Source organism: Aythya marila (genome assembly GCF_965140915.1).
Source record: "Aythya marila genome assembly, chromosome: 4".
Taxonomy (NCBI): Eukaryota; Metazoa; Chordata; class Aves; order Anseriformes; family Anatidae; genus Aythya; species Aythya marila.
This window is the reverse complement of record NC_139045.1, coordinates 2,920,425-2,948,050: the sequence shown is the minus strand read 5'-3', so window position 1 is coordinate 2,948,050 and position 27,626 is coordinate 2,920,425. Positions and strand designations below refer to the sequence as shown.

General features: G+C 37.5%; 1 protein-coding gene across 25 annotated transcripts in view; it reads right to left on the bottom strand.

The window, feature by feature from the left end:
• Nucleotides 1-9,796: 9,796 nt before the first annotated feature.
• Nucleotides 9,797-27,626, bottom strand: part of CAMK2D (calcium/calmodulin dependent protein kinase II delta) — a gene marked incomplete at its 3' end in the record, with an annotated part of 166,947 nt that continues 149,117 nt past the window's right edge. For 21 of the 25 annotated variants that reach the window (XM_082759645.1, XM_082759631.1, XM_082759652.1 and 18 more), the window contains 5 exons: nt 19,458-19,533; nt 18,195-18,289; nt 16,790-17,018; nt 12,389-12,438; nt 9,797-11,865 (listed from right to left, as the gene is read on the bottom strand). In XM_082759645.1, coding sequence (XP_082615771.1) covers nt 12,432-12,438; nt 16,790-17,018; nt 18,195-18,289; nt 19,458-19,533 — 407 coding nt within the window. Of the gene's footprint in view, nt 11,866-12,388; nt 12,439-16,785; nt 17,019-18,194; nt 18,290-19,457; nt 19,534-27,626 lie in introns of those variants that run through there. The other 4 variants (XM_082759646.1, XM_082759647.1, XM_082759648.1 and 1 more) reach the window with 2 other exon arrangements.

Here is a 27,626-nt window from a genome sequence, read left to right as displayed (position 1 = left end):
CTCCTACTCATGTCTTCCAAATCACAGTCAAAGTGCTCTACACCCAGGCCCAAAAAATCAGTGTGCTCCTGTATTTAGGTCTGTCCCAGTCACATTTAACTATTTAACTATTTAACTATTTATTTATTTATATTTTTTAAGCATAAATATTTAACTATTTATGTTTGTGGTTTGGTTCCAACCAGACTGAAACAGTGCTTCCGAAAACAGGTCAGAGAATGATGTGTCAACACCTGCATGTCTCCAAATATACGCATGCAAAAATCAGATTTGATGAAAGAGGATTTTCATACTAAATGAACTGAGGTTATGAATTCACAGATCCATTTCAAACTGCTGTGATGGCTTTGAGGGGCATTTCACATAACTGGTTCTTACTATGGGCTGTCACACATCAGTCTGCCATGCCTGCAGTTCTTGGAGCATCGAGATGTGTTAACAGCTAAACACTTCCACTGAAGGATGAATAGGTCACATAGTAAATTTTCCTCTCCTCTTCTTTCATTTTAATCACTGCAATAAGTAGTTAGGACAGTTTAAAAGAAAATCTAGCACTGCTCCTTAGAATAGTTTTCTTCACATGACTGCTTGCTGTACACATAGCTTTGTTTGTTTTTTGTTTTGTTTTGGTTTTGCTTTTGACTCCCCAAACCTGATCCAAGCATTGCTGATGATTTCAGATGCCTTAAACTGCACTCAGAAATTTCCTTGACCATGCTGTAAAAATGTTGAGGTTGTGACCAGGAGACATAAAGAAAGTTCCTGCATAAAGACATAAAGAAAGGTGATCAATGGAATGGGATGTCAAGCAGGGTCCCTCTCAGGTTCTGGAAACTTGTTACTAGTCCAGAATTCTTAAAACATGCATATATATAAATATATATTTATATAGCACAGGAGTAGTCATTGTTCTGACACATGAAATCAGCAAAAACAAGTCCCAACAAAGAAAGCTAGATCGTGAGACTTTTTTCTTTTTCTTCTTTTTCTTCCCTTCACCCCAAGGAACAGAGTGAATTTAAGCCTTTAAAGAACTATTTTGGTCAACTTTCAAAGAACCTCTTAGACCACAGATTTGCCAAAATTACCAATACAAAGAATACCAAGGAAAGCATGGAAACTGCTATGTCAGAGTTAGAAGTGTACACGTTTACACCATACTGACAACCCCAAGGCCAACCAGAGAATCAGAAATTAGCCTGCAAACAGGTCAGGCATGCTGCTAATGTCTATTATTATGTGTGAGGATACCCTGTTGAATTCAAACTTCTGTTTAGAATGATTCTTTTCTATAAGATTGGATTTAGGGAGTGCTGTCTGTGGAGGTTTTGTAAATTAATGTGTTCAGACAGCTGCTAGGACACAAAAGAAAGCTAAACTGTCAATTATTCACCTAGAACAAACACATTATCTGTTACTAATTTGCTTTCCAAACAATTTCCCAATTCATTTAATAAACCATCTTCCTAATTTACTAAAATGTTAATTATTTAAAATATTTACTTTTGATCAAAGCCAAAGGAATATCCACATATCACTGTAAAAGAAAAATAAGGTTCCTTAAGCCTACCTCTTTTGGTAAAATATTGTTTTAAACGATTTGTAAAAGAACAAGCACTTTTATAACTTCTGAAAAGATCTATGAAGTGATTTTATCTTCATTTGGCAATATAGGAGTTTGATGGCATTTGATGGTATCTGATAATATACTGAGTTCTAAAGAGTGCTTTTTACACATACATGTTGTTTTCCTTTTTAAAGAGGTGCCTGGGGTTCAGGTATCCACATGTGAAACAATTCATCCATGAAGGCAAAGCAATGCATTTTCCATAACTGTTTTTGCTAAGATGAACAGGACAGGCAAGTTTTGGCACAGCCCAGGGTCCTGTGGTGGTTTTACCGTGCTGGGCAGCTAAACCCCAAAACCGCTCTCTCACTCCCCCTCTTTTAGATGAGGAGGGGGAGAAGTAAAGCAAAGAACAACTCACAGGTTGAGATAAGGATAATTTAATTAAAGGGAAATAATAATAATAATTAAATAAAGATTATTATGAACTAAACAATTTAACTAAAGGGAAATAAAGGCCTCAATGCACATAGCCGGTGTTCGGGAGGAGGACCGATGTTTTCCCAACAAGAGCCCACCCCTCCCCTCTTCTTCCTGTTTCCACCTTTTATTGCTGAGTGTGACACCACATGGTATGGAATATCCCTTTGGTTGGTTTAGGTCAACTGCCCTAGTGATGTTTCTCTTCTCACTTTTTGCCCACCCCCTAGGAGGGTTAGAGAGAGGCCTGATGCTGTGCCAGCACTGCTCAGCAGTAGACACAACACTGGTGTGATAACACTGCTGTTCCAGCTACAAGTGCAGAGTACAGCACTGTATGGGCTGCTGCCAGGAAAGTTAACATCCCAGCCAGACCCAGTACAGGTCCTTGTTTTACCTTCTACTAAGTTTTGTTCAGGGATTCTATTTGTAGTCCTAAGTGTACTGTTGTTATTTTCAGAGCTGCTGATATAAAGTGTCTGTCTTCATCCCCTCTCTTGTGTGCATGCAAAAAAAGGGAAAGAGAAACCCAGAGACTGGTGTATGCAAAGATGTTTTTTCCCTGGTTTTACATAAGGTATCTGAGGAAAAACATTTGCTTTGCTGATCTAAGGAGCCCTCCTGAGCAGCCAGGCTATTGCCCCCCTCTGCTCAGAATGTGGTTTGGCTGACCTTATTAAATGTTGCTGTTTTCCTGCAAAACTGGAACCCAGTGCCGTTGTCTGTGAATGAGTAAGAAAACTGCTGATTTTGGGGCTTCTCCAAAATTTGGTTGGTCACTTTTCTTTTCTCCCATTGTGTCACTCAGTCCTGTTATAACCATCTTACTGACCAATGTCAACACTTAGGATGCTGCACATGAAGGCTGTGCAGCACGAACCACGCTTTTCTCAGCAGTGTTTTTAAACCGTCATTTTACCATTATGAATAAATGTTTAAAAAAGGGAGATACAGTCATACGTGTTCAATGGAATGGCAAATTCCAAAGATACTCAGTTCCATAAAGGTTGTAAAAATGATACAGCACCACCTTGGAAGCACTTAGCATTTTGGGGGATATTTAAAGCAAAATATACTTGGTTCCAGAGACGAAAAAAGGAAAAAAAAGGATGTACATGCTTAATTAGGGCTTCTAGTAGAGTTTAGTTTTCTGTGGGCGATCAGTGTCACACTTTTAATCTGGGAATGTCCCAGGTGCCTAACATTTGTTTTTGCTTGTGTAGAGGCAAGTCACTCTTGAGAAAACAGAGAGCTGAGCACTGGTGGGCTACTGGCATCGCTGTACAATCCACAGGGCTGCTGGATCTCTTTTGCTCAATGACATCTGGTAATCCCATTGATTGGGCACTCCCTGAGAGGAATGAATGCTGGCTTCTGCTCTCAGATCTACTGCTGTGTTTTATTCTCACCTTTTCTTGTTGCAATGGCCCTTGAGTAGGATCACATTAAGCTTTCAAAAAAGAGATGAGTGCTATACTCCTTCCATCCTTGTGAGACATCCAGTGACTGTTTTTTGAGCCAGTCCAAAACCTCACTTTCTTAGATTAGAAAAATATTGGTGTAGAGTTTCTCCCAAAGAAAAAGATCATCTATATTTTTACTATTAAGTCCACTACATAATCATCTGAACTGTCACAATTATATACTGTAACTTTGAACGTCTATTTGTAAGCTTAGCCTTGTTTTTCCTACTATGAAGTAGTTTTTAAAAGACCAGTAAAGTTTTCTGTAAGCCTACGTTATAGCCAGCTCTTGATTTCACTTGTACTGATGCTGATCTGCTTGCAGTAAATACTGTACGTAACACAAATGGGCCACCAGCTATTGGACTCACCACAAAGTGACATGTGCAACATGCCAGTATTATGCTGTACTTAAAATTAAAAATGAATGGTAAAAAAATCCTTGCATAGTAGAAACTGAGAAACATTAACATAAAATGACTACCATCTTTGGGCTTTGAATGAACATGAACTCTCAAGAAAACACTTCAAAATTCCAGCTATTTCTCCCCTCACTTCCCCTGTGCCCCATTCTGTTGCTGAAAGTAATCTATCAGAATAAATACACACAATGCTATACAACTGGAGTACTCCACTTCTGTGGGTCATGTATGCTCACCCATACTGGAAAAGGTAACAGTCATCTCTCCTCTGTTTGCACCAAACTTGTCACTCTCTTATAAAAACAGTCCAGGTGAATTTGAAGAAACCTACCGTAGAGCTATTGATCCTTCTCAACTGCCAGGTAAAAATATGAAAGCACCCAGAGCGCCCCAGAAAGGGCTTTATAGTCCAGCATGAAACATTCACAGAATGACTGTTGGTAAGAGAAAGTCTCTTTAATGTGTACTGTAGGGACGGTTAGGAAAAACAAAAACAAAGAAACACAACAAAACACAGCAAACCACTAAAAAGAAAATATGTGGGAAGTAATATAAAAATTTTTGTTCACACTTACTTCTTGTAGGAAACAAGAATTAACCTACTCGTGGGAAACAACAACTTGGATTTGATGAGAGTAAATAACTGAGGGAGGAGTCACATCTCTATTTTCATCACCTTTACATGAAGATATGCAAATGTACACGTTAATTTGTTAAATTGTTCACCTGTTGTGGACTCTTGAATGCAAACTGGTATGTTGGTAAATGTACTGTGTTCAGTTACTTAATAATTGCACAAACATCTTCTCCGTGGTAAAACTGGTTTAAGAATCCTATCCCTTTCCCACCCAAAGCTTATTTTCTTTTATTCTCCTTTGTTATGCTGATGCAGCTTCTTGTCCAATAACCTTGAGAAACCAGATCGGTATAATGACCATTATACCATGACATTATCCAGTGGGTTAAAATACAGTCTTTGAAAAAAATTGGCTTTTAACTGTGATCAAAAGCATGAGTAAGTATCTGATGTGAGGAGAGGGGGCACCTTTTAAGATAGTATTGTCCCTAGGGAAAAGGTAGAAAAATAACAACAACACATGTGCAACATGAGCATCAACATTTGAGTGCACCACAGTGATTCTGGAGACTTGACCTCTGAAACCAAAGGGGACGTGAGCATTTAGGCACTTTCAACATTGTGAACTGGCAGTCCATGAACTGTATCCCAAGGAAAAGCTGCTGTGCTCCAGGTGGAGATCAAACTGCTCTGCCAAGCAACCCTTCTAACAGAAATTCATACCCAGTGAAAAATAAACATAAAAAGCTTCATCTCTTAGCAATGCCTCTGGAAACTGATTCAGGAAGAGGAGCTTCATTCCAACTTGCGATTGCAAAATTGCTGCTTGGCTGTTATCCCACCTACAGTGGTACTTACATTTCATGTTTTTTGATGAATCCAAGAAAGACAAAATTTTGTTTCAGTGTATGTTGAGAAGCACTCACAGTTGAATAGCAGAGTAGCCGCGCTCACAGCTCATGCTAAAACTCTAGCTCAGGCTGGACAGCAGGTATTCAGATGCCCATTTTGCCCCAGGAACTTAATCAAGTTAAGTATGCTGAAAACATGGTAAGCTCTCAAATTCATGAATCCCTGTTTCAGGTTAGTGAGGGACAGAGGCATCACCTACAAGCATCAGAAAACAAACAGGGCGGCACAAGCAGTACAGTGAGAGGGTGAAAACTGAGTTTAAGACAGATTTTCTGACAACAGAAAGAAATACAGCTCAACTGCAAAGGGGCTTAGCAAAGAGAGATTCCGAAAGGGAATCCTGTTATCACAGGATACTGTGATGGTTAAGGGGTAGGTGGATTAATCGGGCATCATAAGATAGGAGGAGAGTCATGAGTACTCAGGGTAGGAGTGACAGTGTCAGACCAGGACAGTGTTGACAGATAAGGTGAAGGGCAAGTTGCAGGGACAGCATCAAGGAGAATGCAAATGTGAAATATCACCCTGTGTCTACTACCCCTTATACTGGGGTTTTATGAATCTCAGTTCAATCTCTTTCACTCAAGCCACAATTCAGAGTTTCTGCAACACCCACTAGTGAAACACTCCTTGCCCATTAATATCCTCTGTCACTTTGCAGGTGACCATAGCACAGTCATCAGCTGCTTCCTACACCAGTCTCTGGGGTTCCTGCCTTTTTGCTTATACTGGGATTGCCACAAAACTTTTAGCAGATCTGCCACCTAGCAGAGCATCCTGAGATTTCTTTGGGAATCCTGTGGTACAGTGTACTTGAGGTAGTGGCTGCCAGGTTCACAAGGTCACCACAGGAAACGCGTGCATACATCAACAAGTTGTCAGCTAGAAATGAGCCAGTAATATACAATGGGCATGTAGGTACTATCACCAGCAGCTAAGGTAAAATCACAATGTCTATAAGCTTTCAAAATCTGATCTCTGCAGTTGCTTTGTCCTAGGTAATCCCCCAAAATAACTGCTGTGCAAGGGAGGCAAGAGCTCAGTAGACCAGGAACATCTTCCTTCACCAATGTGTTAATATATTCAGTGATACTATAAGCACTCTTAATTCTACCACGAGGTCCTGTTGCTGAACTTTTTGTCTCTCGCTCTTGTACTTACCCCAGTCCAGGACACAGGATATGACAACAGTTTGGTATCATGTTTAAGTTAGTGCCTTGCTTTAACATCCCAGGGGTGTGTACCTGGGAGTAGTCTCTTTCTCCATCCTTACTGAGGGTTTCACTTTTGTTTAAGCACCAATATTCAGCAGTAACTTCACTTACAAAATGAGCCATTGGGCACAGGAACGTGTGCTCTTACCTCCATTCTAAGGCTGATTGTTTGCTAGCATGGTCCCTTGACTACATGTGTTACTTTAGCAATCTGTGACTGCCACTGCCTCGGTCCTAGGCAGCTGTCTTCTCAGAGAGCCAACCCTGAATGCCTGAGAAGGGTGGGAAAAGGAGTGGTGAAAGAGTGGAATGAAGTCTTCCTTCCCAGCTCAGGGTTGTTTTGTTTGCCACAAACTCTCTCTCAATGCAGTGGGCTGTTTATTACAACTTTGCACCCATCTCCTTCTGCACTGGCTTGCTAGGACACAAGGCAATACCTGACCGTGAGCAGGGAACTTAGTGAAGCTGGCTGCTGTTTTTTCTGACCTGACTCGAGGCAGTGACTTTCTGCTATGGGCTGAGTTCAGGGAACAGAAAATATAAGACCTAGGCTCCAAGAGCCTTTCACTGATGAAAGGTGAATCAGATTCCTGGTAAATTCTGTGATTTAATGCAACTTTTCAGAGGATACTCTGTGGCTACACAGACTCAACACTTACTATTTTAACCTCTTAGGAAAGACAGTTTGTCCCAACCATTTTCCACACTCAACTATCTAACTCTGCTAACTAATTAGAGGGCATTAATCAAAAAAGTCGTATGGGACAAATTCCAAGTTAGTTTCTAAGATGATCCAGCCCCATAGCTGCCTTCTGACAACATCTTTAAAGAAAGAATGTGACATTTCTTTAAATATGGATAAACTGCTCTCCCATCTGTTCACCCTGTAAATCCTGTTTTCTCTTAACTTCTCTTCTTTGCACTTGGTTCTTTTTCCCTCACACTGTGTGATGAGATGTTCTCCTCTTCCCCAGACTTACTCTCTCTAGTGCCTTTTCCCTGGGCTCAGAGCCTGGACAGGAGTATGCTGAAAATAAGCAGCCTTGCACTGCTGTTCTGGAGCAGACAGGCATGCAGAATTGCTGCTTTCTCCTCACTTTACATGCATGCTATCTTGGAAGTGGATCCTGCAACACACCCATTTGTTCTGCTCTGCCATAGGTATCTGTGTAAGGGAGGGAGGGGAAAGAGGAAAGGCTTCTAGTTTGCTATACACTGGATTCCTTTCATATTAGGCATAGATAGGTCTCAGTATAGACAAGTCTCCCCTCTCATGGACGTCACAACCTCCCTGTACTCCTGGTACAGGCATGTAAGGCCTCTGCTACAGTGGCTATCTTTACAAACATTTAGCAGGTGGACTTTGCAGCACTGGACCTTTAACCTGTGGCATCCTTTCTGAATTTCACCCACAGCTCCTTCTCTGTATTTTATTTATTAGGAGGAAAGAAGCTGAGTCTCCTTAAGAAATTTGGATCAGTTCTCCAGCTAATATTTTGTTAACTAATGGTCTTTTCCTAACATGAGTTACATACAAATTATGACTGTGTAAATTTAGAAAGAAAGAATCCCCCATCCCCCCCTCCCCAAGAATATTAATAAATTTGCTTCAAGGATGCTTTCTACGGAGATGATACATTACAAAAGATTAATACCTCACTGAAGAAATGGTAAAGTTTATCTTTAAAACAATGAACTCTGGGTTTCATATATGACTACAGGACTATACAGACTATATGACTATATATGTATGACTATAAGGATTATATTTTCTTAACTGTGTCCTGGGAGCCCATTTTTAAATGGAATCAATGTGATTCTTTCAGGAATGTATACGGTGTAAATTCAAGATCAAGCAAACGGGCATTTTTAACCTCTGAAATACTGTGTATTCCTTACTCACATTACATTGCATGAAAGCATTGAGTTCAGAACAAATAGCATCTTCTTGTGCTCTCCTAAATAGAAAACATTGTTAAGAAAACCACCAGGAGGCAGCATATTAAAACTCTTGTGCTATAAAGGGTATCCAGAACAATATAAAAATCAATTCTCCCCAAATCCTCGATCTGACATTTAGCAAATTTATTCCGACCACCCCTCTCCTAGTTATTATGCTTTACACACTTCTTCTTATCTACATACCTGAAATTAGTAGTGAATCCACTGCTATCAAACAGCTTAGTGCAGGCACACAGTTAAAATGGAAGTCAGTCTGATTTCTGGAACAGCATTTAGTGGAAAAAAAAAAAAAAAGTAGACAAAGTAGGTAGAACTGATATGAAAAAAAAATATAAAATCACCCAGCCTAAACCACTTTTACTTCCTCTGAGGTTTACCGAAATGTTCCAAACCTCTGAGGTCTCCTATAACTTTATTTATTTATTTTTACAGATACATAGCAAAATGCCTCCAAAAGGGAAGCACTGGAATTTCCCCTACACTGGAATACTCTCCTGCTCCTTCGACAAGCACTACTCCTGGATGACTGTCACATTAAAGCCACTGCCACAGGGCTGGCTCACAACTATGCTACCCTAGGCACAGAGCCAGAAAAATGATCCAGCTCTGTGTTTCACAACCCAGGGAAGCTGGAAGTTGTGTCCTCTCCTCCACCCCTTCTGTCTCTCTTTTCTGCTGGTAGAAAAGGGCTGTTCTCAGTTGTGACTCATGATAGGTTTAAGGAGACTAAAAATCACAACAGGCTGATATGGAAATATATGAAAGCTTTTAAACTAACACATTATTTGAAATCCTAATTATTTATGGTATTTACTGCATTTTAAGGTCTGCAACTGTAGGCATATAATAACTTCTCTTTTATGGGATCTTGTGTTACACAGTGAGTATACAAAACAGTAAGAAAGCTACAGAAATGTGCAACTACCCAAAATACTTCTAAATACAGACCTACAAACACAAGGTACATGCAAAATCTATCAACAAAGTACTAAGTAAACAGTGTATAACTGGGCCCTCAGAAGAGGAAGTTAAGAACTAATCAAAAGACAAATCATGAGAGCAAACATTTGTATTTTCAAATTGCAAATCTGGCTTGTAAGGACTTTATCTGTGTTTCTGACTTCTTAATTTAAACAGATGCTCCACATTTTCCAGTGCAAAACCACAATTAATTCTGAAATTAACACACAAGCACAATGTCAGCAGAAATCACAAATTTATTAATCCTTAAATATATCAATCATTTACCATTATGGCAAGAAATATGTACACTGTGTCCCATGGTAAACTGCAGTGTTCCAAATGACAGAAGAGAAGTGTATAATTCAATTGTGGTAGAGAGAACAAATCACAATTTCCATCTTGGTGTGGAAGACAAACTTGATCTACGGTAATACGCCAACACCACATGCTATGTTAGAAGTATAAAAAAAAACACCCTACAACTAATTCGTTAATTTTAAATACAGTTATGCCACTTATAGCCGCTTCACCAAAAAAAAAAAAAAAAAAAAAAAAAGGAAAAAAAAAGAAAAAAAGAAATTAATGAGAAAAAAATGAGGCCATTACTTTTTTTTTCACAGATCCCATTGGCAGGTTAATATGGCTCAACACATTTATTGTAGATGCTTATTTTAAATATATATTGTTTAAAATCACGTAATAATTATCAGAGAAGCTTAAATCCATCTACCATACATCCACTAGTAACAACATCAAAATGTTTAAGAACTGCTTTTGATCAGTAACCAACACAGAAAGGTGAAATTATACAAATTAGGAAGCTTTCCCATCTTATAAACTTCAGGCTGTCGAATTGTAAATTTTCCACTGCTAAAAAGAACATTGATTGAGATACCATGCACTATACAGCGCTGCAGAAAACAGTTAGCCCTGTTGGTAATAAAACAAATGAGAAAGAGATAACCAATCCCTGCATTTTTCTATTAAAAATGGAAGGGAACAAATCTAAATGCTTGTAAGGATGTACTTCACAGCCACGTAAAGGAAGCGAAAATAGTCCCTGTCACAAAGTTTGTGTTCTGAACTGACATTGAGAGCATTCCCTTCAGAGTGTACAGACATTTGCAGCCAGGGATAAAGAGCCAAAACAAGCTGGTAATGCTGCAGAGATTGTTGTCCTTGATACTGTACGCTGTCTGATGATTTTAATAAACAAAGAGCAGATTGAGGGGGAAGAGGAAGGAGAAACAAATCTGTGGTAAAAGCGTTACAGTTACTAGAAAACTGGTGTAGTCATAATACATTTCCAGAGAAGCAACAGCAACGTTGGAAAGTAAATAAACTCTTCATACTAAGCTTTTAAGGCCTAATACTTCTAGAGTATATTAACCACTGAAGTGGTCTATAGCTTAAACAAAATTTTAAAATGTTTTAAAGACTCCTTAATAAATTTACAATATATCCTAAAAGTGATAAAAATCTATTTTTCTTTATGCTTTCATTTTAATCCTCAAAACCTGCCTCTCAATCATCACTTAGTTCCTTACAATTTTTAATTCTGCTTAATTATCTAATATAAATTTTCATTTAGCATAGTAAGAAAGCAAAGGTAAAGATTTCAAAAGAAAAAAAACACTTCTGCTGACTAGCCAGAACATCGACAGTTAATTCTGAAGTGGCCAAGCCAGCAAATGATGAGATTTTTCCAGTTTACATAGACTAATAAACTAAGAAGGCTTCAGCTGGGACAGAGCCAAGATATTATCACTTCCACATTTATCAGTGATTTCGTCCATCTACATGCTGTAATAAAAATCTGTTTTACAGTAACAGAGCTGCCAGCGGAAATCCTAACCATTCCTACCAGAACGAAAGCAAAATCCAGGGACTCGGGGAAAAGGAGGAGTCAAAAAACAGTTCTTAAAAAAAAAGAGGGTAAAATGTATTTTTTGTTTCTTTTCTTTTTTATAAACAGGATAGCTTTTAAAGTTGTCTGTCAAAACTTGGCATAAATGAAGAAAAGATGACAAATGTATCCTGTATCTACTGCTGTACATCAACTTTTTTTTTTGTCTTTTATGCCTTGCTATTTTCTATTTGCATGGAACATCACCTTCATTGAAATGTTAACAGTGTACAGATGGAATACACAGCAAAATGGTGCATCACAAATGTGTTACATGAAGAACCTTCACAACTTCATGCACTCAGAAACATGCATGAAGAGAACAGGATGGCCAAGATGGTAATCAACCAGGTGCGTTGGGTACAGATAATGCAAGAGCGGCACCGCTGATATTTTTAGCTAGGAGGAAGGAGAAAAAAAAAAAAAAAGATTGCCATTACTACAGTAACATCACCACCAGTTAACAATACATGCTCAAGTGTTAACCAATACTATTAAAAAAAATCCTTCTACAGATCATTTAATACAATACTGCAAAGAAAACCAAAGGAAAAAAGGGGGAAAAAAGCCCAAATGCTCAAGCAAAGCATTCTTTTATTTTTCAAACCACTTTACAGACATTTCAATCTTTACAACATGCCAGAGATGGTGCCAAAGTAGAAATTAATCAGCTTCTCAAAGGAGCAAGGGCAAAATTAAAATATGAATCTCTGTTCCAGTTAAACTTACTTCCTTAGCATGTACGTTACAGTCATGGCCACAGAGTGAGATTCTCACACAAAAATTGAACCGAGTAACAAAGAAGAATCAGATGTCATTTACATGCAAGACATGCTAAAGCCACATGTAAAGAAAAAAAGAAAGTTCAGGAACGTGTAAGAAAGTAGTTAACTAATTGAGCTTATAATATAGTTTGTATTACCGTAGCATCTAGGGGCTGAAGTCATGATTGGGATCCCGCTGTGCTAGGCACTGTACAAACACAGAACAAACTCTTTACTCAAGTTTCTTGCTGTTTGGTATTTAACTTATGATAGTATATGAAAGTGCAATGTGTGATAAAGTGAGTAAATATAGGCCTGGGAATCACAGGTTTGAATTTAGGTTTAGGAGTCAGTTTCAGTCCCAACAGCTCTTTGACTGTCTTTGCAGGTTTGCTCTTTGTTATGCAGGCAGTTCTGCAGACACATGCTAGCACAAATTCTTAAGAACACTGAATACAAAGAAAGATTTCCTACCACCAGTCGGATCACTCAAACAGAGAAAAACAATGGGCAAGACAGAAACCCAAACTTGTTTGGACTGTCTCACAGCAAAAAATAGAATTTATATATAAACTAAATATACTTTTGTGCTCAGATTCTTCTCCAAGTCAATTATCTGCTACAAGAAATATCTCCATATAGCTACAGCTACCAGAGAGCTCAGTACGGTCCTTAGATTTATGTACTTATTACTGTAGTTCTGAAAACAAGTAAGCTACTGTCCACAGAGCTACTGATTTGACATAATCTAGGATACTATGTTTGCAAAAGCAGATCAGTGCTGTAATTGCCTTTGCAAGTTTATTAGATTTGAAATTCTTGACTGGAAATTGTGCGTAACATTTTTTTATGACAGAAGTGCCATTATTAACTACTGTGTATTGGTAATAATTAAATAGTTGTAGACTGCATAAATTTCAAATGCAAGAAAAGAAAGGACAGATCATCTGGAACAATATTGTAATTAAATTTCTTACATAGTTTTCCAAAACAGAGCTGCTGGTGTAACGGGTAAAAGTAAATGTGAAGTTCAAGACAGTCGACAAGACAGTCAGGATGGCAAGTTCTGACATGATGCTATGTGGGAATCTACCAGATAAACTTGAGAAGATGGGGATTAAAGAAAGAATACAAAGTAAAACAACTAAAAGAAAAATGATAGCTGAAAGGGGAGCTGAGGAGATTCAGTAATCTTTGTCAACAACAAAGCAAAAGCAACAGGACTGACCTCATGTAATAATACATTTACATATAGGTGGAAGGCATTATAAATATTGAGGAAAACAGGAGTCTTGTATGAGAAGAACCAAATGAGCTTAAGGTCTGGGTAATTCAGAAACAGTACATGTAATAACAGGAAGTACAAAGCTAAATGCTCAGGAAAAGTTTCTATATAGTCATTGGTTGGAAATACCAGTTGCAGATAAATTCATGGCTGTCTTAGAAGACTGGCACATCTACTAATATGATGTAAACAACAAAAGTGCAAAATCATGCCAGAAGACAGCAGGCGTGGCACTCTCAGCAGGGTAAAGAGAGAAATAGTGAAGTTAAATAAAAGCCCTGACCACAATTATATGCAGTATTTCAGGACTCAAGCTAGTGAAAAGCCAAACCTCAGACCAGAAAAGACATGTTGGAGAGCTATCAAGGTAGCTAGGAAAATGGAGATCCTATCAATCAAAGCTAACCAAGGCATTATTGTTTATTTACCCTATGAAAATAGCAGGTGAGAAGTGATCTAGTCATCCTTTATATAAAATATCTCGTCTGCATATCTATCCACCCAGTGTAGGAGAACAATGATGACATTAGAATAATCAGGAATACATTGCGTATGACTAAAATTTCAGGCTGGAAAGTAACCAGCAGAGAAATGGTATTTTAGGACAGTAATAATTAGCAAGTTGAGAAAAAAAAAAAACAAAAACAAACAACAAACACCTCTCTGAATTTAAGATGGGAGTTAGGTAAAGGATTTATAAGATATTGCTGCCAGCACTACATAGGATCTTTCTAAGGCTATACTACAATCTCAGAGCATCTCTCCTTAAGCCTTAGTCATGCCCTACGGTGTTGAGCCATTACTCTTCTTTTGTGGCCTTTTCATTTTGGATATATTCTCATAATACTAAAATTTCCTGTCTGACCCTCAGAACAGGTTCAGAACACCCACAGACATAGACACAACTGTGCAGGCTCAAAAAGATCATGTCTCAGCTTCTTTTCCAACCCCTTGCATCCTTAGCAGTCCCAGAAATCCTTATTCTTGGCCAGCATGAGCTATAAAGTACAGGCAGTACTTGAGTCTGAAATACTGTCACAGCTTCTGTGAGGAGTATCTCAGATCTGTATGGGCAACCGTATTCCCATGAGATTTGCATTTTGCAGACTCTGCAGCAGCCAGATGCACTGCACATGCCCTTTATATTGCAGAGAAACAAACTTTGGTGAGTGCTTGCAGGAGCAGTACATGTCACAAGATGCAGCAGCCCATCATACATGCTACATGTTACATGAACAAGTACTGAGGCTCCTGTTAAAACACTCTAACTCAAACAGGACACACTGCAGTATATGCAGATGTGAAGTGTAGCTCCGTAAAGTATTATTAGAAATATTATTGTTAAGGAATTGTTAAGCAAATTCCATAATCTTCCACGAAAATTGCAATATGATGGCTATTTTGTTGCCCTCTTGTTTTGGTGTCTAAGTGTGGTAAGTTACCTTGTTCCTTCTCTTAATGGTTATCTCTTATCAATATGTTTAGGTTAAGAAAGATAAAAAAAAAAATAAAAAAATACCTCCCCCACCTTCCAAATACTCTCTTTAATCTTGGAGATTAAATAATACCCTAGTCCAATTCCTATCAGTCACTTACAGACTTACTGTAGACAGATAGACACTACCGTGCAGGGTGCACCAGAAAAGGTGAACCCATTTAACTTACGCTTTCTGGCTCTACATATATCCAGGTCAGATTCACTGAGAAAAAGGTCCATTATAAAAACATAAAAAAAATCTGTAATACTTCATTTCAGGAAAACATAACTACTCTATCAATATTATCTGTTTAAACACTGGCCGTGCAGCTGGGATGTGAAAAATAGGATGACATGGTTCCAATGAGAAACCTCTCATTGGTTTCTCATTTTTAAATAAAATACAATAGCTATTGCTAGGTAACCAAATTACATTTTTCCTAAATATATATATGTGTGTGTGTGTGCATATATAAATATATATATACATACACATTTCATCCTCAATGAAGTTTAATACTTTGTTCTATCATATTTAGGTAGTCCTGTGTGGAGCCATAAGTTGGACTCAATGATCATTGCGGGTCCCTTCCAACTTGGGATAGTCTATGATTTTGTGTTCCTTACTTAATTGAATATGATTTCATTTAGGAGGATTATGTTGCAAGAAGTAAGTTATGGGACAAACTGAGGTTAGAAAGTTGAAATCTAAGCTCTTATCATCCACACTGGCAAATTCAGCCATTATCCACATTAAGACACCCCATATAAATGTAATTACATCTTATACAGAAGGCTTGCACCTAAGCAAGCTAATACCTATGTCAGTGCTACCTAATTGAGAAATGGTCTAATATAAGTGTGTCTACTTAAAGAAGTCAACAAGCTTGGGCTCCAAGAGACAGGGTAGATTAGTGAAGACTGAAAGCAGAAAAAAGGAAAAGAACTTGAGCAGAACCTCTTGAAGACACCATGACTCTCTATTTCATTACTGCAACTGTGAGCGTGCTGTAATTTACTCTGCTGAAATCTGGCGCAAGGAATTCAGCTTTGTGCTCACTGAGTTGCAGCATGACTCTGAGGGTATAAGAGGGCAATCAGAGATGTCCGAATGAAAGAAAACAGATAAATGACGACAAGAGAGATTTCAGGCTTACCCACACAGGTTTAGACTATCAGATAATGACTGTTCAGCAGTCAAGCAAAGGGAGCATAGGAAAAGAGGTAAGACAGCGATAGGTACTTGTGCGACTTAATTTACAAAGGAAATACATAAGCTGGCTCAAAATCAACTTCCAAAGAATATAGCTAGGCCTGAGTGAATAGAAGTGGTTGGGAATCACAGAAAAATGTTATTCAAATTTCAATTTTTCAGAAAACAGACACTGTTTTTCCTTGAAATTTTCCTGTCAGCTCTAACACCTCTATGTATCCTATCATTTTTTTTCAGTCCAGGTTTTCCTAAAATCCTATTTCAAGTTTTACAGTCCTATTTTGTGCGACTTGTTCCAGGCCTTATCTGTATTAAATCATTTTTGTCTTCAACCTCTCAGCTCAGGGACAGAGCTGGATCAGTGGGCATCACAGTTGAAAATAACAACAACAAAGCATTATTTTTAAAAAAATATTTGCACAAATACTACAGGCATACTACTGAATATAATACACACTGCATAAATAACCACAAAAAATTCCACTATCAAGAGGACAGTTTCATAGTTTTAAGGCCAAAAGCAGCTATTAGACTATCTGGTCTGATATACATAGTTTAAGCTTGTGGTCTGAATTGTTTCTTACTTGATGGGTACTGTTGGTGACCCTGAACGGTGAAAGTGAACATTCTGCCATTTCCCATCACGACGGTGCCAGACCCGTGTTTCCTCTGACTGCATTGTCTTTGGCATCCCACTTCCATCCATGTACTGCGTGAGCCGTATGTATGCAATGCAAGCAGCATCGTCACCCACAAGGTGGACATGAGGATTGAGGATAATGGTGTGGATTGGCTTATTACTTTTGGATAATGCTAGGAAACAAATATACACAACACACAAACAGGACAAATTAAATTTTCTCTACGTAAGCCAGAACAACTCATCTCACTCCATCATACAAAATCAAACCATCAAGCTTAGCAGGTACAAGGCAATAATTTCTGTTTACTGTTAATCATTACTGACAGCTAGCTCAAACACATTTGTAGAAATGGGCACAGTCACAGCATAATGTATGCTCTCCTCTTTCCTGTATGAGAAAACATCAAATGTTTCAGAGTATGTCTTATTTATCCAAGTAGGGGCCAGACAAGTTTCCGTAACCATCCATGCAGAATTATTTGACCTTAAATAGCAGCATTTTATAGTCATTGATATACTATACTATAACTTCCTTCTCTTTGATCTGGCAGTAAGTTTGTTGGAAGAACCTCAATAATTAGTTTCTTAACGCTTGTAGCAATAACTGCTACCTTTTTAAATACCTTTTTAAAACCTGCTTACAATAACAACTGAGTAATTTGATATGTCCCATTTCTAATCTGCAATCTTTATTGAAAATGCCCAATTGGGTTCCTGGTCATATTTCAGCACAACCACCCTCCAGGTGACATGTTCTATACAAGTGTTTGGAGACTCTGGTTTGAGATGCAAGCTGCCACCAGGTATTTCAGTGTGCGTGGCCACACAAGGCGCCCTGTCTCATTCAGATGGTCTGCTGATCAGATCCTCAGCAGTACAGACTGAGCAACATCTTCCCCAAAACAGCACATAGTAGCAGTCATTATAAACTCACTGTAAGTGTTGATTTTTACTTGCACTCACTCTCTAATCACAATTTAGTGATTTTCCTTTTAAGTATATTTGCAGCTTAGCATGATGTACTCTTTTTTGTAATGGAAAAAAAAATAAGAATTACTTAATTTATGTTACTATTTTATTACATATTTATTTTATACACCTTAATTTTCTCTCTCCAAATACCTAAAATTTTCTTCCACTTTCCAAGGTGCTACATGACATATGAATGAGTGCAGCAGAAACAAACAAAAAAATCATACATATCCAAACTCCAAAAGAAAAAATGAAAAAAATGAACTCCTTCCCCTGCAATCAATCAACTCCTAAACAAAAATGCTGCTTAGACTGGAAAAATACATTCACAAGGAACAGATGAAGATATACAGAGATGAAAGAGGAATGTTTACCATTTTCAAAGTAAAAACGGTGGAAGTCCATCCCTTCTACTAGATTACCCAAAGCTTCAGGTTCAAAAGACGTAAGGCCTGGATCACAGATTTTTCTGTGGAAAAGAGGAAATTCTGTAATAAACACATGCAGTCATGTAGCACAATGCTGAACTGAACTTTCTAAATGTCTCCTTTATTCCAATTGGAAACTTACTTACCTATGACATTATGTTGGAAAAGAACATAATTTAAATGGGGAGCATTAACGGAGTTCTGGTTTCATCTAAATCAGAAAATTTGGCAAGCTCACTTCAGGGCTACTAGATTTCACATCAGTCACCATTTGACTAAAAGAAAGATTGCCAAAGATAGCCACAAAGGCAATCCTATGATGCTGTATCACAAGTTTTCACTTGTGACTCTGGAAACTGCCTCTGTGCAATCCAAAAAATATTTTTCATGTCTCACACCATTGTTTAGGTAAGATTTTAAATGTTTTTAATCTAATAAAACTTAGACAAGAATTCAAAATAAGTTTCTACTTGACATTTGTACAACACAGGTTTTAGTGTGATCACACCAAAGTGTTGGCAAATCTTTAAATGGGAAGAGCAACGTCACTGTTGACCTGTGTGGCTTGTGCTTCAACACGGCAGAATTCACCCAGAGAAACAAAGGAGACCCAATGCAATGATGAGAAGTGTTTTCCTCTGCTTCTTCTTTGAGTTAGCAGGAGTGGAGAAGCAGTGATGAAATTGTGTCTTTGCACAGAAAAGCCAAGAAAGCCAGTCACCTTTCCCTCATCAAATTCTTGCACAGAAATGCACAGTGCTCAGTAGAGACTGGTAGAGCCTGAATCCCACATGATCTTTCATGCCTTAAAGTACACATGGGATTCTAGCTACTATCAGTCTCTACAAACACTGCAATTTTTCTGTTAAAATAGGTTTCCACTGTGTTTTCTGGATTGGATACCAAAAACGTGACTTTACTTTCATATACCAAGATAGGCTACTGCATGTTTTATGTCAGTATGATGATCCTGTCTCAGCACAGCAGTACCTCAGATTTACACTAGCACCTCCTCTGAAACTGGCATCCAGGCTAGTGTAAAGCTAAGACAAGGTGGCAACGAACAACTCCTATGTTTCCTGAGGGTATCTGAGAATAATCTCCAGCAATACATAAATACAAACATACACACTTGCATTTGCTTATTTACATATACATTTTGAAATGTACATCCACTCTCCTCGGTCTCTCCAAAATGAGAACACTTACGTGTAAGCTTCAAAGTCCCCATTGTTGATAGCTTCAATCAACTGCTCGGTAACCTTGATAATCTCCTGCTTACGAGCTAGAGAGAGATACAAACACAACTATTAAAATGGAAAGTAAAGTGGAAGGTGACAGCTGAAAAGCTGTCAGAACAACAGCTGTAATAAAGGTACTGTCATTCTTCAGCTGGTACAACTGTCTTTTCTCTTCCTTGTCTATGATCAAAGGACACTATGTTATATTACTATGATACGTTATTTTGCCTTCAGTATTCACAAAGAAATTAAACAGTCAAGATCAGTCCCCTTTCCTGCCATGGATTTAATCTATGGATTTAATCTTCTTTCTGTCACTGAAGGATCTTCTGTTTAAAAAACCAAACCAAACCAAACCCAAATCTCCAGCTCTTTTCTTTGGATGATTGTTTTACAAGTGATGGTCTAATGTTTTACTTGCAGATGGGGCCTTTAGCTGGTAAGCATATAATGCTGATTTTCAGAAATCTTTGTAACACCTGGTGTTCACTTTGCTTAAACATACACATTTGGCCAAAGAGGAATTCAGGCCCTAAGCCTATAATCAAGATCCCCTGGTGCAAAGCTCATGGATTACATATAATGCCTACACACCCACGCAAGTCTAATTACAATACAGTGTCTCTCAACTCCAGACTTCTGTGACTGTGACTATCTTTTGCTTGCAAAATGTGTAACATTTACATTACAACAAACCTCAATCAAATCATTTGGAGCTATTACAGTATAACTGCTAACTAATACTAATAAAAGCTAAATAGGAACAGAAGAATAAAACATTATTAACAACAAGCAGAATTCATATTTTTCCAGTAAGAATATTCAAACTTCCAACAGTTTGCAAATGCCTCGATTTCAAAGTCAAAAGTATGTGAAACAGTTTCTCCTTGATCCATCAGTCAAGAAAAGACCACAGGTCATTTGCTAATTTTGATACGACTTACACTACAACAGTGCAAAGTAAAAAAAAAAAAAAATCCTGAATCCTGCACGTGGTATCATCATTGGTAGCACCAGTTACTTTATGAGGGCTAAGTACAGAGACTTTCAGAAGATGGAAAACTTCACTGACTTCACTTTGAAAACTGACTTAAAATTTGCATTTTATTTTTCCTAGGAAATAACGTTTATATTTTCGTACTGTACATTTGTAATTTGAAAACTTCAACCTTACAATGATAAAGTTCAACCAGAGTGGCACTGCTCTCAATACAGATTTTTATGAGTTTAATGCTAAGGAGGTAAGGGAGAGAGATTTTACTGGTACATTTTCAAGGATTTAACATATGTTCAACTATTCATTAAACCTAGAAAATCAATTTGGAAGACTAAGCTTGAAATAAAAAGAAAATTAAAATGTTGGCAACCAGGCTTTAGTAGATCTCATATAAGCAATAGCTTTAATTGTCCTGCACACTCCTACACATGGATTAGACAATTCACACACACACTTGTCAAGTCCTAAGTGCTGAGGCAGTTCTCGTTCTTCTTCAAAAAGAAAATGTGGGGGAGCATAGCCAGAATATAAACCTCCAGTGCTGTACTGCAAGAACTGGCACCATGGTGTTGGACCCTCGTAATTCCTTTTATGCTCTGCCATTCTGCATCCAGGTGCACACCTAATGCTTTCAGATAGAAAGCATCAAAAGGAAGCCAGAAAGGAATGAAGTAATGGGGAATAACTGGATATAAAAGTCCAGTAAGAGTTTTTGTTAGTAGTTTTTGATTACCAGAGAGCATGCTGGGTAAGCATATTTAGTGTACAAATCACATTATTTTTTCACAAATATTGTAGAAACAACAAAGAATTTTAATAAAGAGATCTTTTTGACTGTAGATCAGCAATGGCTCTACCATCTTACACTCAAACAACACAGAAGAAACTGTGGACCTTGTGTTGCATTGTCAGCACAAGCCAAGTGGTAGGATGGTTGGCTAAGAAACAATGGTGCAGTGTTCAGAGAGGCTGAAAAATGAAAAAATGAAAGCCAGAACATGCAGACTGCATGCAGGGGGGAATCACAAGTTTTACATGCTACATCTCATATGCATGTAACTCAACTGAAGGATCTGATTAAATAACCTGGTAACACATTCCAATCAGAGATTAGAAAATTACACATTATTAAATCAGATAGTGGAAAATGAGGTAAAATTTCTGATGAGCTGCTACAGAATCCTGAGATCGTGTTATTGTGTAACTGTTAGACCAGTGTGAGCAATGAAAGTGGTTGTAAAGGTACTGTAATTTCCACATGCAAGAGACAAAACCAGATGGCCATCTTGTGATTTCACTTCACCTGGCTAGTGACAATTGGTAATATTTCCTTTTTGACTAACCTCAATCATTTCTTTTCCAAGTGCTATCATGAGAAGTCCCCAGTTAATTTGCATGTGACACATGCTCTGACAGGGAACAGCAAACGACAGGGAACATCTGAATATATAGATAGCATTCTGTGAAATAAACTGAGAGGCTGATTAATTATTTGCTTATTATCATTATTTTCAAATGAATGGTGTGCAACAACTCGATTTAGTTACATAACTTCATTCACTAGCACCTGCTTGTGCCTTTGGTAGTAAGAGTTAAAGCCACGGGAATGCAACCTTAAAGGTTCTATGACTCTGTGAATGACATAAGTTCCTTGCTGCGACTTTTTGAGATTTTGAGACTTGATTTCAATCTGAATGTGCAGAGAAATCTTTGCAAACATACATTTAAAAATATTTTGGGTCAATCAAACTGTATTTTAAAACATATATTCGATGTACTGAATTACAAGATTTAATTCAACATCAACCCAAGAAAGGAAAAATGGAACCATATTGCCAAATTGCTTTTATTCTGTTGTTTCTCCCAAAATTCAATTGCAGTGGAATACGTTTTCATGAGGTTTTCTTATAGGAGCCACCTAATATTACAGAATAGGTTCCAGCACAGTTTCTCTGGGCAGTACTAACAGTTAGCAGAGCTTAGTCCATGGAGTATGAAGAACATCCAACAGGAAGCTCTACACGCTGGCAAAATACGTAAATGAGATTAAAGGCAGCATCACTGGCTCAAATCAACCACCGACCAACTCCAGCACTAGCGTCAGTTCTTCCAGTACTTGTGGAAAACTTTGCAGTTCACAATGGGGACTGTCAGAAGCAGAACAATGCTGCCAAGTCATTTGCCTTCCAACACATCTCTCAAGCTTTCTACAAAATTCCAACCACCACATGAAAGTCTATGTGAAAGCAACTATGCTACGCTTTCCTTTCAGTAACACATAGACGATTACACTTGTATATAAGCAGCCCAAGAAAATCAGATTTCTTCTTACTCAGTGGTACGCTATGCAATCTCATAGGCAGAAAGTGACTAAAAGCCAAAGGGGCAATGCAATTCAAAAACTGGAGTTCCGAAAGGATTTACCCTCTGTGCAAAATCCCCCTCATTCTCAGCATTTCTCATCTGAAAGCAAGAATGAACATTACAAGAAAAAGATGGCCAAGAAGAAGGCAATATGAAATTTTATACTTTTTGCGTAGGTATGTGAGTGGGCAGAGAGAGACAGTACAAATACAGAGCAAATGTATTTTAGCCTATAAATATGTTTAGGAAGCTGAAGTTTTGCCTGGGAGGAAAGAAGAGAGAGACAGGAAGGGCAGGGAAATGGGGAGAACTGGACTACCTACTAGCAGAAAATTGGAAGGAGACTGGAAACCATGAAGAGAGGAGGAGGAAGAAAATTCAGCTGTTGCTTGGTGAACATGTGAAGCAAATCAAATGCTTTTTTTTCTTAGTGCAAGGGAAGAAACTGCAGGGCACTGGAGATGAAGGGAGATGAAATGGATATTGGTAGGACAGAAATAATTACCACCTATTAAAGTGGGAAGAAAATTACCAAATTTTCCTTATAAAATGGATGGACTCTGTGTAATGTATGCTTTTTCAAACCTCCATTTTTTTCCCATCTAAACATGCTACAAACTACTCAAGGACAAGTGAACAAACAAGGCAGCGGGGAATGGGCATCTGGCCAGCTCCCATCTGCCAAGTAACTGTCACCCACGATCACTGTTTTCATTTGATTATTATTCTTTAAAATCTAATAAACTTAGCTTGTTCAGAAGTCTAGGAGAACTACGTTGTTTGATGTACAGTGGTGCTTTGATGCTACTATACTTTTTAATGTGCAGTACAAATTCCCTAATTAAAGTACCTCAACTTAGGTTAGAGCAGGTCAGAGATCAGTATGCTCTCTCAGTGCGATGAGATACTCAGACAAAACCAAACGGCATAGCTTCGCTGGCATTATAAGCTGTGTGTGTTACAGTTCCACAGAGTCCTACAACTTTTTCTTCATGTTCAGATTTTAATTAAAGAATCCCCTATTTGTTATATCTCAGGTAGCATTGACTTTGTTTACAGGATAAGACCGTAATATTTGCTAGCACTAAACAAAAGGGGCAAAATTAAATCTGAAACGAACTAGATGTAAGCATAGTTACTACAGGGTAGTTTTCAAATGGCTATTTCCACAGAGTGATATGCTTTGGGTCAAACTCACTTACTAGATGCAAAGATATAAGCTCATCCATGCTGTCAGTGAACTGCATCAAAGCACCCAATGAAAGGAAGTATTCTGTAAGCATAATGAAATCACCAGTCCAGTGTTGCATTTCCTAAGCCACAAAAATAATCCTTTAGTTCAGGTGCAATGATCATGGTTTTAAATGGTGCTTTTTAAGGAAAAGTGCTTAATTATCATCACATGTTCAGAGTGCAAGGGCCATATGTTATGTAAGAGTTCTATAGTGTCTGCCAATGGTTTTCTATGACATAAAACTACACAATCTCTGTAAGTGAAAGATTCCTTAGCAAAACCAAATTCAATGTTTTTAAAATAACCAAGGTGTGAGGAAACATGTTATTAAAAGAAGTCAGAAGGTGCAGAGCCATTTCCCTAAAAACTAATCACGAAAAAAAATGCAGATAGTGTACCAGAAAGCTAGCATAAAATGGCAAACTTCTGTGGAAAGGTTGGTAGCTTTTACATCCTTTGCTCAGAATATGGGTGAAGTAAATCCATTAAAGAAAAGATCTTGGACCTACTCTCTAAATATAACCTTTACCCCTGGAGGGAAAGTGTGTGAAAGTCATAAGGTATTAATGGTTCAAAAAAAAAAGCATGACCCCTGCTTTGGCAAGTGAGTAGGTACATGACTAATACAAAGGCAGTTCAAACAAAAATATTATGAAGAACAGTTATAAAAAGATCAAATAATAGGAAAAGAACAGAAGAGAACATATTCTAACATTGACTAAAATTATTTCTGCAGCAGTGCTGTTGTACATAATTTGACTTTAAATGGGTTATGAACCTCTAGGCGTATTTAACTATTTTTTTCTCTCTCTCAACTACAGGGTAGGGATAATCTGTCATAATTAAATAACACCATTAACACCAATATCTAAAGAACACACAATAAGTATAAAAAACATTTATTCAAAAAGCATCTAACACTGTAAATGCCTTAATAACACTATAAATGCCTTAATCTACAGGGTGCAATCCCCTAGCTTGTGAAATAAAGTACCACAGAACAAAAAAGTTTAAAAACCAAAAGCAAGACCTTATTCTTGAAGACAAGTATGGGGCTTTTTTCCCTTCCCATAGCCCCAAACAATGTCAGTAAATTCACTCTCCAAGAATCACACATGAATGACAAATATTTTTGGTATTTTAATTGTGGAGAGAAGGTGTAGAATAGCAGTGAGCTGTAGATATGTGCAAATGAAGTCTTCAAAATACATATACCAGAAACTACATGTTTGGTGAAACACGGAAAAGAAACCTTGGTAACTGATGAGCATTTTACCCATTTAATTGTTCAAAACTAACACCAGTATGTTTGTTCTGAAAAAATATTTTTTTTCAAGTCTATGCTTCATTAAGATAATGGAGTTTCTTTCTACTTTCATTAATACTCTACATGATTGACTACCTAATTACAGTATTGGTATGGTTATCAATTAACCCCCACTGATTTTACACGAATACTCAGGTTTTGTTGTTCCTTGGCATATTTCTTTTAACACAAAATAACCCTAGGAACAGCCATTATATAGGCAAAGCATAAAAATAAAGCTATATTTTTGATCTTTCAGAAGACAGCTTCTCATCAAATGAACACAGTGCAGACAGCACCTTCAAGAGGGCCTGTGAAATCCATAGCAAAGACCAATCACCCCCATCTTTCCATTAACACCCAAATCAGGGAACTGCATGCTCCTTACTAAATGTTTTCTTTAAAACTGATAGCGATGAAATCTCTGTGAAGGAGGAAAGAACCTTTTCAAAAGAATGAGGTAGCTGGTTTATAAATTAGCATGTGAACTTGATAATGATTAAAATGATTCTGCTTCTTGCCCACATGTTGTTTCTCAAGGATAAAATCATTCAAACTTTTCAACTCTGTACTCTTAGCTGCATATCTTTGTACACATCATATTGCATTAACCTCACAACATTTCAGACAAGTAGAAATACAGACAAGCAATTTTGTTCTCTCAACTCCCCTCCCTTATAGTCAATGGGAAGAAAAAAGCACTTTCAGGGCACAATCCATTTCACCCTAAAATAGATGTCTAAGATAAGTGTGACTCATCTGACCTATTTGCATTGACTATAAAGGGAGCCTAGACAACTAGCTCAAATATAGATAACTACACAGTGGAAGTCCAAACCTGAGGAGACAAATCCTACCCATTATGCTACTATTTTAATACAGAACAGTCCTTACCAAGGTGACATTGGCTTTCTGAAACTGAATAACACAATATGGGAGGACCTACCTTAATTTCTTATCACAATATGGTACCAGCAAACAGCAATCAGATGAAAAGCATACAGCCACTAATACTATTTCTATACTCTGAAGATGAGCAAAATTTGGAGGGGGAAAAAAAAAACAGTGGAAGAGACTACAGATTTTCTCTGTGTTGTATAATGAACTCTGGTTATATGGATGTAGCAGATATATCACTCAACTTTACATCGTGTACTGCTACCATAGAAGCAGAGAAGAACACAACAAGTGTCACCAAATGTTGTACAGAATCATTCTATTCACACCAACGCTTGAGAATTCTCTGCTGATAATTTCTCTTATAATTTATTCCACAAATAATCCAAGAAAATAAATTTCTGTGAAGAAAAAAAATCAAATGTGTGACAAATGACAGATTGAATCTTAAATGTACATGAAAAACACCTAGATCCTTCAATGACAAGCATGCTTCAGGGGCCTTATTTTTCAACAACTCTATCAAAATTTAGTGCATGTAAGATCAGAGTTTATACCTCAGCCAACCTCTTGTAGTCTAAAATACCTTAAACTTTGATTTTGAATATGATATTTGAGTTGTCATCTTGTGAGTAACACCTCATTCCTAGTGCCGGTTGATTATAATGATTCACTCTGATTGAACCATAGATGGTTTGGAAGGGTTTTTAAGGCTACTGACTGTCTTCTGCCTTCTGAAAACCCTTCAAGCCTACTATTTGCCTAATGAAAATTTAACTCATTAGGCATGGAGGCAAAATTCTGAAAAATCATCCCCACAAATCATTTTTCTAGTTTACACAGACAAAAAAAATAAATCAAACAAAATAAATGTATTGACTATTTAAACCTTATATGCAGTAAGTAGCTTCCTTTTATTTATGTGTAGTTAATTATTTCTAAAGATGCTCTCTAATACTTGCACTGTGTCATATGTTGGAAATGTTTATTTTTATTGACAAACCATCTACAGTCTCAGAACAAAGCTGTATCAAGTGCAGTTACAAGATAGTGCACTACAGTTTCACAACATGTTAAATTAATCATGGAATCTGGCTCCCAACTCAATAAATAACATTTGAAGTCTTGATAACTGAAACAGTAATAAGCTTTGACACTGTGAATTTTTTAATTTAAATTATACTTCTAACTAATTACCCTAATACAATCAGATTTTTATTTATTTATTTTTTTACAATGGAAAATCAATAATAATCCTCAATTCTCTGTCTTATTCCTTTTAAATATTTAAGTAAGTTTTAAAAGCTATGAGATGTGTTGTGGTAATAATTCCTGAACA